General features: G+C 48.9%; 1 protein-coding gene across 4 annotated transcripts; it reads right to left on the bottom strand.

Annotated features, from left to right (window-relative positions):
- Positions 1-7: 7 nt before the first annotated feature.
- Positions 8-15,657, bottom strand: TRAF3IP3 (TRAF3 interacting protein 3). 4 transcript variants are annotated; one of them, XM_063356324.1, is made up of 16 exons: positions 15,312-15,657; positions 12,132-12,490; positions 10,766-10,880; positions 10,162-10,219; positions 9,914-9,938; positions 9,452-9,481; positions 9,074-9,169; positions 4,993-5,064; positions 4,581-4,721; positions 3,718-3,855; positions 3,325-3,460; positions 2,644-2,706; positions 2,505-2,564; positions 1,817-1,965; positions 416-688; positions 8-235 (listed from the first exon to the last, which is right to left on the bottom strand). In XM_063356324.1, exons 2-16 carry the CDS (start codon positions 12,432-12,434, stop codon positions 152-154), a joined length of 1,743 nt encoding a protein of 580 aa, XP_063212394.1. In that variant the 5' UTR covers positions 12,435-12,490; positions 15,312-15,657; the 3' UTR covers positions 8-151. The 4 variants fall into 4 exon arrangements, with proteins under 4 accessions (XP_063212394.1, XP_063212396.1, XP_063212395.1 ...); XM_063356326.1 differs by having other exon boundaries at positions 416-529; positions 15,312-15,654; XM_063356325.1 differs by lacking the exon at positions 15,312-15,657 and adding an exon at positions 14,997-15,125.
- Between the last annotated feature and the right edge of the window lie 207 nt (positions 15,658-15,864).

Below are 15,864 nucleotides of genomic sequence, written 5' to 3'. Positions count from 1 at the left end.
TATTGGAGCTGTGGGAGTTTGGAGTGAGACCAGCTCAGGATATGAACCAAACAAGTAGGAAATAGCAGAAGGTGCACTGCAGCGAGGGTGTGTTGCTGCTGGTGAAGCAGAAGTCAGTTCCTGCAGTGAGGTCAGTCATCGAGAAGGTCCTTCATGGTCTGTAAGTTGCGAGGAAGGTGGCTATGGCCATTGCTATCACAGCCACCAGGAGAGGGATCCAGTGCCCGCGCCGTCTCTGCAAGGAGAAGCAAGTGTTACTAGGAAATTGGTGGGGAGAAGAAACTTCTCATCTCATCCCTAGCAAACATGTCATTCATCTTTCTGCACTGCACAAATAAATGCAGGAATTTTCCCCAGACCAATCCACAGCCTCGGTCCGGAAGCACTGGGAGTCGGGGCGAGGAATGCCTCCCACCTTTGCCTGCTTGCTCTGGAAGTGGTTGAGCTCGTCCCGGCACTGGCGCAGCCTGGTCAGGCAGGAGCGGTACTCCTCGCTCAGGGCCTCCAGCTCCGAGCGCAGCTCCATGCACTGCAAGCAGAGCGAGGGGCTGTTAGCAGGAGGGATCCCCTCACTCTTGTACGCACCAAGACCAGCAGAGCTCCCGCAGCAGCTGCAGCGCTTCACCCGTGCACTGTCACTGCAGTGACGGGGGATTTTCACTTCTGCTACCTGTATGTCCATATGTACCTATGGGGGACAGAGCAGATGTCAGTGTTACTGGGAATGTGGTGACAGAGGCAATACCCTGTCAGTTTCCATCCTGTGACTTTGTTGTCATCTTTCACGCTACATGGAAGAAAAAAGCAATAGTTATTTTTTATGACCACAGGTGTGTGCAGGTCAGGAAGAAGACCTGGAGTGCAAACTTGTGGCAGGCTTTTCCTCTCATTTTGAAACTCAGTCTGCATTTCACTGGTTGTGGGAGCAGTTGCAGAGTCCCATAAGCCCCCTGAACCCGGGACACATGGGACAGACACCTTGGTTGCACTGTGCAACCCCAAAACCCAGGGAGCGCCTTTTTTCCTGAACGTGAGACCTCGCTGCCTTCCCTGCGAGCAGTGCGGCGGCAGTGGAAAGAGACTGCCTGAGCCCGGAGGCTGCAAGAGCTGCCGTGGGGGCAGCTGGGCCCCCCTCAGGTGTTCCCTTTGCTGTGATTGTGCTTTACAAAGCCCTTCCCCAGGTGATGCTGGGTGATGCCTGATGGTGGTGGTGCACTCACCAGCGTGGGTCAGTGGGACAAGCTGTTCTCCTGTGTGACTCTAAGCTCTGCTACAGTAAGTTATAAATCCTTTTTTATAAATCCTTTCTAAGAACTGTGGGGCTGCTGGTTGGCAGAGGGCACGGTTTGTGATACGAGTCTCGTGTCTTGAAAACAGTCTCTTATATGGGAAAGAGTGTGTAAGAGATTGGAAAGCTTTGAAATTTTTTGCAGCCCAGTTGTAAGGGCGTTGCTTCTGTTAGCAGACCTTTCCTGATAACTTGCAAGCCTTTTATTTTCCTCCTCTCCTTCCTTTGTGCTCAGGGCTTCAGCTCTTAAAGTGTGGCTTTGGCTTTTCCCTGTGAGACTGGTGAGACCCTGCTGTCTGTCAGAGCAGAAATGGGTTTGTATGGAGAGGGCTCTGCTGGTGCCCAGCTGTTGTACGCAGATGCTGCATCGGGGGTTTAGGTGAGGCTGGCATCAGGATAAAAATTCAGCAGATATAATCCTTAGAGGAGATACTAAGCTCAGGTTGCTTCCAGGATCTTTGTGTTGTGCTGCTGGAGCACTTACACTGGCAGCTCACTCCCCAGCAGGGGATTCAGTGACTTCCTCACCTCATTTTCCTTTGCTGTAAGTTGGGATGTCCTTTTCTGCATCTCATCCTTCAGACTTTCTTCTCCCTCCTCCTCGGGGAGCTCTAACAGAGCGTTTTGCTTTTCCTTGGCAGGAGTGAGAGGTGGGGTCTGCGTGGTGGAAACCTGGTCTAGAAAACAGTCAGGCTTCTGATGAGAAACAGGTCCAGGCTTTCAGTTTGCTTTAGATCTTGTTTACTCAGCACAGTTTAAAGATAATATTTGTGTGCTATGCACACAGCAGAGGACACAGGAGCTGAGTTAGTTATCATAGGCCTGCCTCTGCTGTAGCTGCAAGTTAATCATCATTAGAGGAATATTTCTAAGTAGTTGCCAGAAATGGAAGGGAGGGAAACTTAAAATGCTTTTTATTATTTTTTTCAAGTATGGCTATAGTTGCAATTATAAACTGGAATGTACTTTGCTTGGGGAAAAAAATGGCATAGTCACTGAAGTAGAATTTGCAATGAAATCCATTTATTTTTTATGCTCTTTGCCATCATAAATACACTTACATTTTAATGTTAACTAGGAAAATATAATAACTCGCTTTGTGCAGCTTTAAAATAATCCTTTATTCCAAACCAATGGAGACTTCTCTTAGAATAAGGTCTAACGTTCCTGTGTCCAGGGAGAGGATTGCTAGGTGGGAGTTACAAAGTTTGCTGACCTTTCCTTTGCACTGTCATCTCCCGGATCTTCTGTTCGTTGCTCTGTTTCTGTATCAAGTCTGTGAACATGAAAAGCCACAGTTACTCTCCGCAGCGCTAATGCAGGTCTCTTACTTTGCATGTCTTTGTGTCACTTACTGTGCAAGTGGCTGACCGTTGCCTCCAGTGTTACCTTCTGATTTTGTTCTTTTTGCAATTTTTCTGAAATAATAATAAGATCAAGGTTGATATAAATCTCTGTGTATCTTCATGTGAGGATGGCAACTTTCTCCAGATGTGTAAAGTGGGCTGGATGTTGTTGGCTACACTGGACTTTCTTCTCTGAAGGGATGGGATTTTTAGCTGTTCAAGTCTCCTTGTCTCTAGCTGAACTGGTCTTTTAAGACACTATTAGCATGTGTTTATATGCTGCTAATATCCCCCACCATGCAGAGAGCTCAGACAGTAACAGGTGCTGCCTCGCCACCTGCACAGGCTTGTATTTCTGTGTTTGATGGATCTGACAGAGGATGCTAAAGTCCTCATCAAAGCTGAGGACTCATCTTTTTTCTTTTTTCAGGTCTCCCATTCCATCCTTTCTTCTAGCAAAGTCACTTGACTTCTCTGAGGTCCTTTAATCTACTTAGAAACGACTTTAGGAACCCTTTGGAAACCAGAGGCTTTCTTGGCAAGCTGAGATGTGTGACACATTGAAAGAGAGAGAGCCTTTTGCATTTGTGTGTGCTTGGCTTTAAGGAGCAGGATTTTAAGAGTATTTTCCATATATCCTCTGTTTGTTGGGAGGACAGACCCCCTCCACCATTCCCGTGCACATGATACCTTCGATGGTGCTGATGTGCTCTGCCTTCCGGTCGTTGTCCTCCCGCAAGGCGCTGGCTCGCCGGTGGAGCGTGGCGTGCTCGCTCTGCAGGCTGCGCAGGGCCTGATGGAGCTGCTCATTCTGCCCGGCTGCTCGCTGGGGGAGAGAAAAGCCATGGCATCAGCCCAGCCCCAGCACTGTGCCATGGACAGACGGTGAGCCCGGGGCATCGCTGCTTTTCCGGCAGCGAGAGGCAGCCCCAAGCTGAGGACCAGGTAGCACATATGGCTGCTGTGCTTCATCAAAGGGGCCTTTTTTTTTTTATATAGCGATCTCAACCTGGGGGCTTCCCTCCTTGCAAATCGGGAAATGCAAACTCCTGTGGATGCTGTTCCCACAGAGAATTTATGTACCTGCAGTTCGCTTTGCAAATTGTGGAAGCTGTTCTCGAGCTCGGTGTGCGTCGTGGTCATCTTGGTCAGTTCGGCTTTGAGCATGGTGTAGTGCTCTTTCCAGAAGGCCAGATCCTCTCTCGTTGCTGCCAGGCTTCTCTGGAGAGGAGAGTGAGGACCCACGGGTGGGCTGTGACCCACAGCCTGGCGGGACCATGCCCTGAACAACACCCGTGGGCACTCACAGGAGCCAGCCTGTGTGCGGGGCTGGGGCAGCTGCCGCCTCCGGCACCGGGGTTATAATAACCTGTGTGGGGCTGATGCCATCTGATGGACAGAGTGAACACGGGCAGAGGGTTCGCTGTGGAACCCGAGTTCCCATGCTGCCGGGAGGATTTAGAAGCCTGGTAGTATTTGTGATAAGATTTACTTGCTTTTCTGAAAATACCAGTTATCCTGTGGGTCAAAGCAAATTGCTACCTCTTGGGCAAAATCCATTTTCATATAAAAGAGTAACAAGAAAAAGTGTCTCTGGAGACCCCGTGCCCTGGACGGCTGTGTGAGTGGCTTGTTGCTGCCTGCGTGTGTGCAGAGCAGGGAATGGGACAAATGGATGGTGGAGGAGAAGGGATTACACTTAAAACTGCCAAACAGCAGTGTATTTCCCCAACTGTGTGCTGTTTTTAATAACCTGATGTGTGGCTCGCAAAATGAGCACAGGTTGCCACTAAGCTGCTTTGGACTTTGCTCAGTAGCTAAAAAATGGTATTTTTGCATCTTTGTTGCTAATGGTGAGCTAGTAATCACCTTTCCCTGAAACGTGGGGGCCTTTGTCGCAGTGAGACTATGTTAAAGCAAAGCCAGGTGTAAAACATGTTGTTTACCTGTGAGTTTTGCAGCTGCTGCTCTGTTTGGAGCTTGTCTTCCAGCATCTTCTGAAGAGCCTCTTTTGCCTTCTGCTCGTAGGTCTGTTTCTGGTCCTCCATCTCTATCAGGATCTTCTTCACACACTCCTTTGAGTAACTCTTTAAAGGAAGAATTAAAGTGCTTGAAGGGTTTTATCTGACATATTCCTAATCTTGCTAAACCTGAATATTAGCAAATCTAGAGTGTGTAAATGCTCCTGCTAATTTGCTGTGAAGCATTGCTTCAGCAAAGAGGAAAAATCGTTTTCAGATCTGTATCTAATCAGATTGCTCTAGAAACTGAGACCCGACCTAATTACATGGTTCAGTATTTTCTTTTCTTTTCATGCCTTTCTTCACCCATGTTTGTTTCTCAGCAATCAGACATTACCTGGGTGCAGGCCTGCAGCTGATTTTCAAGTGCCCTTAGTTTACACTTCAGTTTATCTTCGTTCAGCTGACCCTGGGGAAAAAAACAATTGAACCAATGTGTGGAATCATGAACTATACAATATGCCCCCAATGTTTCATTAGCTTGTGTTTTGATTCACTTTCTCCCTTTTCTTCGTCTATAATATTGTGGGTAAATTTGGTCCAAGTCTTTTCAATGCTCGGAGTTCAAATAAGCCCTTCACAATCTCAGAATAAATGGGATGTAGGGGAAGTAAGACTTTTATGCACTGAAAAACTCTCCTGAGGCAGTTTCTCTGGTTACTGAGTGCAGGTACTTGCAGCAAGATGAGCAGTTAAGAGCGAGGGGATTTCAGGTTAGTCTGGCTGGGGCTGGCAGAAGCATAGCTGCCGCCCGGCCCCGCGTACAGCCCTGTTCCCTGCCCGGTGGTCCCTCCTGCAACGTGCCTCCCGAAAGCTCCGGCTGGTGCTAAAGTCTTGTCTTGCTGGTTCCCTTAGGAAATAGGTTGGGCCTGCGTTGCAACATCTAGCATTTGGGCAGGGGGATAGAGGGCAACAGTGGTGATTCATTTGCCTTATTATAATCTCTTCTCAGTGTTAGTCAGGCTTCTTAGGCTTTCTGAAACCAGACTGCATGCAAATTCAGATAAAATTTCTAGCAAAGAGTTCACGTAGGCTGTTTTTCCGCCACCGATACTGAGAACGCCTGTATCCTCTCTGCTTACTCCTGTTTGAAGTCAAGCCTCTGAAAAACGCAACTCCTTGATGTTACAGGAATGGCTGTTAGACCCAAGCAAAACCAGATTCTCTGGTGTCTTAGAGCTGTTTAAATTTGCACAGCAGTTATGTTTACAGTCCCAAAGAATAAATCTTCCCAATTCCATTGTTGGTACAAAATAATAAAGGCTCTGTCCTGTTAGAAAGTAGGTGGAGTTCTGAAAAGCATTTTTATATGTGAAATATTATGCCAAGTTTTTCTCTGCACTTTGTTTTATTGTGCTGTCTGCAAAGGCTCACGTTAGAGAGTGGTGGTGGTACGGCAGTTGTGCACAGAAGTGAATGACTTTGCAAAGTACAAGGCAGCAGAGCACCGGGCCCTTCCTACGCGTGAGAGCAGAAATGTGCTGGCAAACTCCTTTCATGGAGATGCAGCTTATAAATTGGCAAAAAACCATAAAGATTTCCCTAAATGGAATACGCTGTCTGTTAGGGCTGTTACCAGAACAGCGTGGCAGTGGGGGGTGAGTGTGTGCACATACGTGGGAGGGCATAAGCAATTATGCTTCTGACCAGAAAAGTTACGTGAGCAAATCATGGTCAAGCCCTTGTGTTGATGATTATCTACGTGAAAGGGGCTGTTTTTATCAAAAAAAAACAAAACACCAAACAACAAAACCAAAATGACATAAAAACACTAAAACAAAACCAAAACAACCCCCCAAACACAACCAAACAACCCCCCACCCACAACTAAACAAAACAATAACAGAACCCTACAGCCGCCATCCCCGTGGTGGTTTTCCCTCTCTCTGCCGTGTCTCTGGTGATGCTGTTTGAACCCCACCTGGGGATCCCCGCACTGCCCCTTGCGAGAGAGCCCAAAGACACCCACTGAAAGCCACGCGGAGGACGGGATTAGGGCTAACATGCTCAAAATACGCCCACTCTTGCAAATACTGGGTTTGAATCCTCGGTAGCCATCTTCTGCAGAGACTGGAGGTTACCTGAATGGGCAGCTTCAAAACCTCTCTCAAACTCTTCTACATTTCTCTACTGCTGTCATTTAAGTGCCATATAAGTATTTTAAACTGGTTTTGGCTGACAGCTGTAGTGTTTTGCTTGTCCTGTGTTCTGTGAATTCTCTAATACTCCTTCCCTTAGTAATTTTAAATGGTTGGTTTAAAGCAGTAATAGTAAATGCTGTGTCTGGAAGGCTTCCAGTTTTCCCAAACATGATGCTTGTGCTAGGAAAAGAAGTCCATATCGTAGTAGGAATGCACTGAGAATGACAAAGAGCTTAAACTCCGCAGAGCTGCAAGGTACTTCCAAAAGTCAGGCTCAACTTCAGTGGTCAGGCAGGGAAGAAAATATGTTAAAGTAGCAAATTTCTTCTTAAAGAAGAGAACTGCTTAAAACTAATTACTCTTAATAACTGAGACTTACTGAGTTTCCTTCATCTGGCAGCGTTTTTGAATGAGCTAAGCAAGTTTTACAACAGATGGAGGACTGAAGGTACAGACCTGTGATAGGAAGGTGTCTCTAACCTAGAATTAAAATCGTGGGAGGGGGAAAGAACCAAATGCTTTATCCTTTCAGTTTAACTACACCCCATCCTCCTGCAGAGTATTTGCTTGCTCCATCGCACCAGGGGCACCCACAAACACGAGCAGCATCTCAAAAATGATGCTGTGGCCATTTCAAGAGTTATTGCCAGATCATTCAAGTATATGAATTGCGCTTCTCTGAAACCCAAAATATTGGAATGGATTAAAAAGCCTCTGCAACAAGCATTTGGTATCTCACCTGGGCATGGAAATGGGCAACAAACCATCGATTTCCACAGCACAGCATTATTGTATAGGACCTGTCTGTAGCTCCCGGAGAAGCCCCTTTGCCCCCTGCCTCCCTCCCTCGGCGCAGCTCCCGGGGACCCCTCCAAGCAGGCAGCATCTGCCTCATTTGCCCTGTTGGCTCTAGTGCCAGCGGCGAGTTAATTTTTAGTCTGATGAAAGGCTGAGCACGAGAGGCAGCAGCAAAGTCTCTTCTGTAGCAGAGATAGCAAGAAGCAAAGTGCACCCACCTGTTTCTAATCTGAGGTTTCATGGCTACTTCCTGCAGAGTGTGTCAGGGTGTTTTTTCCTGCTCAAATTATATTTGAAGAAGCAAGCGAAGGCGGAAATTTCTAACCGCAGTACATCTAACACAAGTTTCCTGCACCATCTCACCCAATCACTCGCTTTTCTGCCCCAACAGAACTTTCAAACCACTTTTTTTAATAGCACAATGAACTGTAAATTAATACTTGATTTAATAACCCTACATAAAACACTTCATGTGTTGCATAAAATGTATCACCTTAATTTTACCTCCTGAAAGAAAAAAAAAAAAAGGGGCCCTGGTTTTCAGTGCTGCCCAGAGGATTTTGTTTGAGCTGTGGGGAAATAACTTGATGCAGGGCCCCGATTCAGCAGAGCACCTGAGGCCAAGCAGATGGGCCAGAGCATCGTGGCGTTGGGTTCCCTGACCCGTGTTTGGGGCCCCGAACACATCCCCGTCAGGAGCCGGGGCAGAGGATGTCCCTGCGTGTCCTGGGGAGGAGCAGCCTGGGTGGCCAGGAGCTCAGCAGGGAAGCTGTGTGTGCTGGGTGGGGTTTTTTAGGCCTTGTGTTCCCAGATGAAGAAACAATCTGTCTTTCCCCCAGCCAACATGGTGTTTACCAGCACTTGGATGCATCAGTTTGGTGCATCTAAAATTTTCATTTTGCCAAAAAAAGAAAAAAAAAAATTGGTTGAAAATATTTGAAACTCATTTTGCCTAGGAAAGAAAATTTGGTGCAAGATGGTTGTTTGGGTCCATTTAATTGTTTTTCCCACTTTTAGAGCTCTGTGTGCTTTTTATTTAAGAAAAAGTGGGAAAGGCAAGTATAAAAAGGAAAAAAACCAACAACCTTACAGAAGAAACGGGTTTTACACCGTACAAAGCAAAGTACATTTTATAACAACGTTTTGGGGCTCAAAAAGGAAAAACTTCAAGCAAAGTGATCCCTTAACTTCTGAGTTTGTGTTCAACCCTCCCTAAAAAGCAAGGTGACGGCAAGGAGAGAGGCAGGGCAAGCAGCTACTTGCAGGTGGAGGGTTCTGCTCAATGTCTTGTCTGCTAGGGGACAGTGCTGTGACATCTCCAAGCCTGTAAAGCCCCGAAGCCGGGCAGAGCGAGAGCTGAGCTCCTGGAAAGGGGGTGAGACCCGTGGGGAGCTCTGGCTTCTGCACATAAGCTGTGTCCCACTGAGGCAAAACCTCCCTCAGCCCCAGCAGGAATCGCCTCCTGCAGCTCTCAGGTACCTGCCAGGATTTTTCAGACGCCTGCAGCAGCGTGGAGAAAAGCTCCTGCAAAATCACCATCTTCTGCTTGAGGAGCAGCTCGCGGTGCAGGGCCTCCTGCGGGAAGGGGAGAGCGGGTCAGCAGGGACCCCTGGAGCTGGCGGGGGCCCCCGGAGCTGGCGGGGACCGCCCGGCTCCCACCTCCAGCTCGGGGTCAGGGCTTCATCTGCTTGGGAGTTTCAGACAAGTCTTTGGGCTCAGTGGCTTGCCTGTAGGCTTTCTTAGCCATGTGAAAATTGAGTATGTAATACCTCTTTATTTAATTATAATTTTAAAAGCGGTGTAGTACTGGCTGAAGACTTGCTTTCCCGGTGGTTACGTACAATATTTGGTACCTACCTTCAGGTAGTTGGACAGCTGCACCATTTCCTGAAAGGGAAAGGGGAAGTGTTTAAAAATGGTAGGATTGTTTCAGTGTGTAAACATTTTATGAACTGGCTACAAGATCCAAATATTTTGAAATAAAACTGAAGTTAACAGCCTATGTCTGGGTGGCAGAGGAGAGCCTGCTGGGATGCGTTTGTTTGTTTTTTCCAGGGAAGTGAAAATATTTTCTGCAGCAACTCTTACAGCATTGGAGTTATGGCATCTTTGCCATGTCGGGTATCAAATCAGGGCAGCTGCTGAATGAGAAGAGTAGAGATACCTGTGGGACAGAAGTGCCTTTCTCGCCTATAGGAGCAGAGTCATCATTTTGGAAACTACAGAAATTTAGCACCAGTCAATGTACTGGTCAGAAAGTTTAGAAACTGAGCTAATTTGCAGGAGTTCAAGGCTAGCTATTATCTGTGTTTTGCTTACCTTATTTAAAACTGCTATTCCACAACTAAAATAAAAAAGAAAGTGTGTTACTGAGGCGAGTGCAATGCGGGGTCTGGAGCAGTCCCTGGACACCAGCCACTGCCCCAGCCCAGCAGAACGGGGATATTTGTACACTGAAGGAATTTGTACACGCCAAGGTGAAACGCGCTTGGGCTTGGGCATCAGAGGCTGCTACCCTGCGGGTACCCGAATTCACAGCCCAGGGAGGGAGGGGAGGACTGTCTTACTCTGTCTGCTGGCTCGAGTCTTTCACGCCTGTGCTTGGATTTGTGAGGGTCTGGGTTCCTGTGAAAGCAAAGCGAAAGGATGTGACAGATCCCCCCATCCCATGGACCATGAAGTTCTGTTTGAGCGTCCATCTCGGCTGTCTCGAGAGGTGGCATTGCCTCTAAGCTGGAGAGCAGTTGTTGACACAGCATCCAGTAACACAACTCAATGGGGACAAAAGGCAGAGGAGGGTCCTGCTCAGATGGACCAAGAAGTAGAAGTTAAGTAATCCCACAGGCTGAGGTCAGCCCCAGCCCTCTGGATAATCTGGGGCCCTTACAGGGAAGCCGTGGGGCAGAGCAGCAGCTCAGCAGCATGGGTTGTTAACCGTGGGCTGGGCTGGATTATCGCTCCACAGGAAAAATGTTCTTAACGCCTGCAGTTTGCAGGGGAAACTCAGACTGGGATGGTGAAACTTAGTGTAGATGTGGGGCTGCTGGCAAGGGAGCTCAGCTTTGAGGGGAGCTACCAGCTCGCGTCGCAAACTGCTCGATGGAGACTTCAAGGTGGGAGGGAAATGCTGCGGCTGCCATTGTGCTGGGAAACCTGAGCATCCTCACCTACCTTGGGTGTTCACAGAGGCACCGCGCTTGGGGACAGCTTCTACTGAAACGCCGAGGGGGGCGCTGAGGCTGAGCGGGGAGTGCGCAGGGGGGAACGTGGGGCAGCTCCGTGGGTGCTGGAACGAGAGGGCAGCTTGAGTCAGCATCTGTACAAAACGGGCTCTGGCTGGATCAGGCTTTGTCCATGCAGTGATTGGGTGAAGAGCATCAGGGAGATGCCAAGAAACCATGGCAAATCCACAAGGATCTGCTGATGTGGCTGCAGCAGCTCCAGAGCTCTGTGGGGAAGTGGAGGAAACCCTGCTGGCTTCTGGAGGGGGGACAGCACAACAGAAAAAGGAACCCTCCCCAAAGTGTCTTGAGATGTCTTTGGAAAAGATGAGGATTTTTGGTGGCAGGGAGCTGGGTCCTGGCTTGTGTCTTTGCTACCATTTGGCTGCCTTGGAGCAGAGGTACCTGTTCGGCACTGGCTTCCCGGTGGGGCTGGGGCAGTGGGGTGCTCGCCCCACCGCCCTCTGCCCCAGCAGCCTCCCACTCTTGTTATCTCTGCAAAAGCAAACAGGGGAAGGCACCATGCATGGGCTGTGTGCATGTAAATGCTTGTTGCAGATTCCTGCTGTCTAGTGGGTGATTAAACCCAGTGAACCGAATGGCAGCAGGAGGCAGGTAACTGCTCTGCACGCTCTCGCGCTGCAAAGGGAGCTTGAGGGTGTGCCTGCGTAAAGCCATCTTGCGTTCAACTCTCTCCGCTCACAGAGGTTTGCGAAGCCCCTAGGATGAACTCACAGCATACCAGGGGATTATTCATTTTGCCCGGGATACAAGTTTAGAAGGAAATCTGTTTGGTTCTCAGATTGGGGTGTTTGGCATTGCATCTTTCTGTAGATGTTATTCAAGGCAGTGAGCCCTCTGGGTTGCTGTTAGCTGTGCAGCGCTGGGTAGGGAATGAGTACCAGGGAGTCTCCTAATTCCTGCACCCGTCCTGCTAACAGTGAAGGTGATGGAGGGAAGCCCAGTATTTAGACCTCAGTTTTCAAGGGTAAAAATAATTTCTGCAAGTGCAAAACTGCAATCTGGCAGCTAGGATGTGGGGTTTTTACTTGGAGGAATGGTGGAACATTTCTGTCTGGGTCAGGGTTTGGAAAACAGGAGAGGAGCATGCCAGCAGGGAGGCGACAGCGTTTACCTGTGCCCGACTCTGCAGTTCATAAGGAAATGCACTTTTTTGTTGGTGCATTCTCACTTTTTGTCTGTACTTTGATTTGGATCCCGATGCTGTTGCGATCGGTGGACAGGCTGTGGTTGCTTGAGTGGGTGCTAGCTGGAGCAGGCAGAGCATTGAGCTGTGCTCCGGGGGCAGGTGTTACCTGGAGCAGGATGGACAGTCTTGGATCCACCCGTGAGGAGGTGTCCGGGGGGACACGTGCTTTGGGCTCCTGTCCTGGCGGTGTCCTCACAGCATCGCTCGCCAGGTTTCTCCTTCTCAGGAACTCCCTTTGCCGGGGGGTCTGCGATGGCTCCTCCGCTCCCCTCCCGAGGCGGCGGCAGGTTGTCACGTTGTTTCGCCGCCGCAGGTTCTCCCGTGTCTCATGCCGCCGCTCGCACTTCTCATCATAGCTCTCGCTTGCGTGCCGGTGCCGTAGCCGTGCCTTCTCAGGCTGGCTGATCATGTTGGGCGCAGCTCTGCTGGTTTGTGACTGCCCTGTCCACTGCAAGGTCCTCTGCCCTGGTGAAACCAAGGGAAAAGACACCATTTGAATGAAAACAGATTATTTCTAAGATTAAATAAATGTGCGGTATCGGACACTGATTCTAGAGTCCCCATGCAACAGGTGCAGGTGATGTTCCTGGAGAAATCTGTTGTCCATGAACTTGTACGTGTTGGCTCTGTAAAACACACCACGCTGTTCTTGCTCCTCTGTTGGGCAGTGCTGACCCAGGGGATGCCAGGAACAGAATTTCAAACAATTAATGCAAGCTCATGAAGTTGGCTTCCCTACCAAGTAATGATGCTTCCACTGCTTCCTCTGAGACAATTCCTTTCCTGATAAAATAAAATCCCTCTGTTACTCAGACTGTTTCTTTGGTGCATGCTCTTAACGCTCTTTTGACAGCCTAAAGAAAACAATGAAAATGCAGGAAGAGCAATAGCTGCTATTTCCACAGTAAACTTCATTTTAGTGTGCATTTCTTTTACCATTTTTTTTTGATAGGTCCAAATATAGTGGTGCTGTGGTGTGACTTACTCTTCAAGCAGTTGCATTATATTTCTTAGTGGTGGCTGCCTTTTCTGTGTGCACAGAGGGGTCTGGAGCAGTGAAACACTTGCTGGGTTGGGTATCTGGCAAAGTCCCTGCAGGTCTGTGCCTGAAGCCCACAGCTACTGAGTGCTGCTTTCTCTTCCCTCCTGGTTGCTCCCTCCCTCGCCGGCTCCTGGCTCGGATGCTGGGCAACACTTTGCCCTCCCGTTCCCTCCCACAGCCTTCCTGGCTGCAGCCCTGGGCCCATGCGTTAGCGAAGCTGCGACTCGGTTCCTTCATTGCAAATACAAGTGTAGTGACTGATCATTACACTTTGGGATTAATTCATTATTAAGCTGTGCTCAAGAACTGGGGGCACAGGCTCTCAATGGTTCCAGTTTGCGTCAGGCACAAATTCTGCCTCTGTTTCTGGGGACTTTGTGGCTCAAAGAAGGCAGTGGCCTCGCCGAAGGAGAAGGCGCTCTGCTCCAGCACTGTTGCACCATCTACGTGCTCATGCAGGGTGTAGATATGAAACCTCCTCCCTCCTGCTGACTTCTCTGCACAGTTGCAAGCCACTGGTACATTGTTTTTTACTGGACTTTGGTCGTATCGAGTGTATTTGGGCCATTGTCTCTGCATCAGTTAAAGCTGAGCAACAACTACCCATAACTGCTCCTCTGCCTTCATCCCCCTGAGTGAAAGCTGTGTCCCCCTCTCCTGTCCCCTCGCCCCATCGGCAGTGAAGAGGCTTGTCATCCCTGTGCACATCTCGTGAATGATGCTCGGAGGGTGCTCGGCCCCAGGGAGCTCAGCCTGGGCTGTGTCTGGTGCGTGAGTGAGGCTTTTCTCATGTTTAGTAAATCATGTTAATGTGGGAAGGAGGGGGGAAAAAAAAAAAAGAATTTAAGTCTCTGAAAATTCAGGTTAAATGTTCTTCAGTGTCAAACAAAACCACCAAAACTTTACTGGTCTCATTCTGTCGCAAGCAATTAGGTAGTTGTTGAGTCTAATGGAAAAAAAAAAATGGGAAGAAGTAAACCCCATTTACATATATAATACGTCCATGCTCTTTAGTGTGCATTAAAATCTGCCCCGTAATTCTTTTCATTGTCCTTGTGCTAGCTGTGGTGTACCCAAAGCTCTTTGCTAGTGCTGTCTTTTCGCTGTCGGGGCTTCCCTTGGAAGGAGACCAGTGCTTTCGGGGCCCTCAGCTCTTGCCCTGGGCAGGGAAGGTGCCTGCAAAGCCACAGTCCGGACACTGCTCCCAGCCCTGAGCCCTGTGTGGGATGTGGGCTTTGAGACCCCTGAAGTATGGCACTTGCTTATGTGCTTTAATTCATTTTTATTTGAATATTCTCTTCTTTGAATAGCTTCCGAAGCATCTCTAATTTTAGCTTAAATATACTGAAGGATCCCAACAGTATTTCGCTATTCAGGTATTTCTTATTGTGATATACTTAGAGCTGGAAGAGTCTGGGGGTATAAAAAGCGGAGCAGGGTATTCCCATGCAGCTTTCACATCTGTATGAGAACAGTCCCTCGGTGCACACATGCTTTCCTTTGCCCAGCAAAGGTCTGGCCAACAGCTTCACACAGAGAAATGGAAGTTGGTCGTACGCCAGCACCCCGCGCGATGTCTTCCTTGAAGCTGGGTACGAACTCCAGAGCTTGGGACAAAGTGTGTATCTACAGCCAAACTGCTCCGAACTCTCCCGAACACTTTAAAAGCATTTTTTTCAGCTAATTTTTCTTAATTTTAGAAATGGCCCAATTGCATGTTCAATCCGGACCTCATATGTCGTGCTCGGTCCCCGCTCATCCAGCCCTTCCTGTCAGGAATAGCTCAGTCCCTCTCCCACCTGCGCTGCCTCTGGGCTGCCCAGCCTGTCACGGTGTATCCCAAGAGCAGCCTGTGTAATAGCCTCAGTTAACCAAAAATGCACTTTAAAGCAAGGTAAAGCTTAAAGAAATACACAGGCCATTACTCACCCCAAGCTGAGCAAACTGTTGAGGCCTTCTTGACAAGCTAATACTCTTATTTCCTCCTTCTGTTACCCCAGATTACCCTCTCTAACAAACATGTCCTTTATCTTTGCTTTCCAAGCTGTTACACTTCTTGCTTCAAGGGAAACTAAAAAAAAAAAAATGTGCTTCATGCTGGTTCATGTTACAGCCTCCCGGTGTCAATGGTGTAGGCTGAAAGCGGGGTGAAAAAAGAGGAAAAAAGGTGCACGCTGCTGCCTTTAGCGCAACAGCCTCTGCTCCCCTCCATCCCTCGCTGGCCCCAGCGCTGCGGGCACTTACCTGGCCCGAGGGGTCCCGTCCTACCCCTCGACTGCTGCAGAGGAGTGGGGTGAGCGAGGGGTTATCGGGCACGAACACGCTCCAACTGCCATCTTCGTGCCAACCACCTCATTTTGCTGCTCTCGCTATTTTACTCACTCTGTAAAACAGGAAACGTTGCAGCCGCAGCCGAGCCCCGGTTCCTGTCTCTGCTCGCAGCCCGGCTGTGGGGCGCAGGGGCCCGGCCTGCGGGGGGATTTGGGTTATCTTGGGACCCCAAAGTCTCCAGCTTCTCCCTAAGCAGAGCCAGCAGTTATCTTTTGGGCCATCTCCCTTATCGGTCTCTGACACGCAGGGGTTGAGCGCTGGTTCACGGAGCTGCTTGGGGCACTCGGTGACTGAGTCTCCCCGAGCTGCTTTGGGATAGAAAAATCCAGACTTAGGGAAGTTCAGTAATGCTATTATTTTAAGGCTTCTTGCAGATTGGAAAGGAAAAAAAGTGTGTATCGGCAGCTGAGGAGAGGCCAGGAATGGCAGAAATTCATTAAGGTCTTTAGAGAAGTGAAAGCTGCGT

The sequence above is a fragment of the Chroicocephalus ridibundus genome, chromosome 20 (genome assembly GCF_963924245.1).
Source record: "Chroicocephalus ridibundus chromosome 20, bChrRid1.1, whole genome shotgun sequence".
Classification (NCBI taxonomy): Eukaryota; Metazoa; Chordata; class Aves; order Charadriiformes; family Laridae; genus Chroicocephalus; species Chroicocephalus ridibundus.
Note: the sequence above shows the minus strand (reverse complement) of the source record. Positions and strands in the feature narration are given on the sequence as shown.

Bases quoted from the DNA above. Each gene is read 5' to 3' on its own strand.
- TRAF3IP3 (XM_063356324.1), bottom strand. From the start codon at position 12,434: ATGATCAGCCAGCCTGAGAAGGCACGGCTACGGCACCGGCACGCAAGC. The intron at 10,881-12,131 runs GTAACACCTGCC...CTCTCGTTCCAG, and splicing joins GACTGTCCATCCTGCTCCAG to CACCCACGGAGCTGCCCCAC. The intron at 1,966-2,504 runs GTCAGCAAACTT...ACTGTTTTCTAG, and splicing joins GATGACAGTGCAAAGGAAAG to ACCAGGTTTCCACCACGCAG.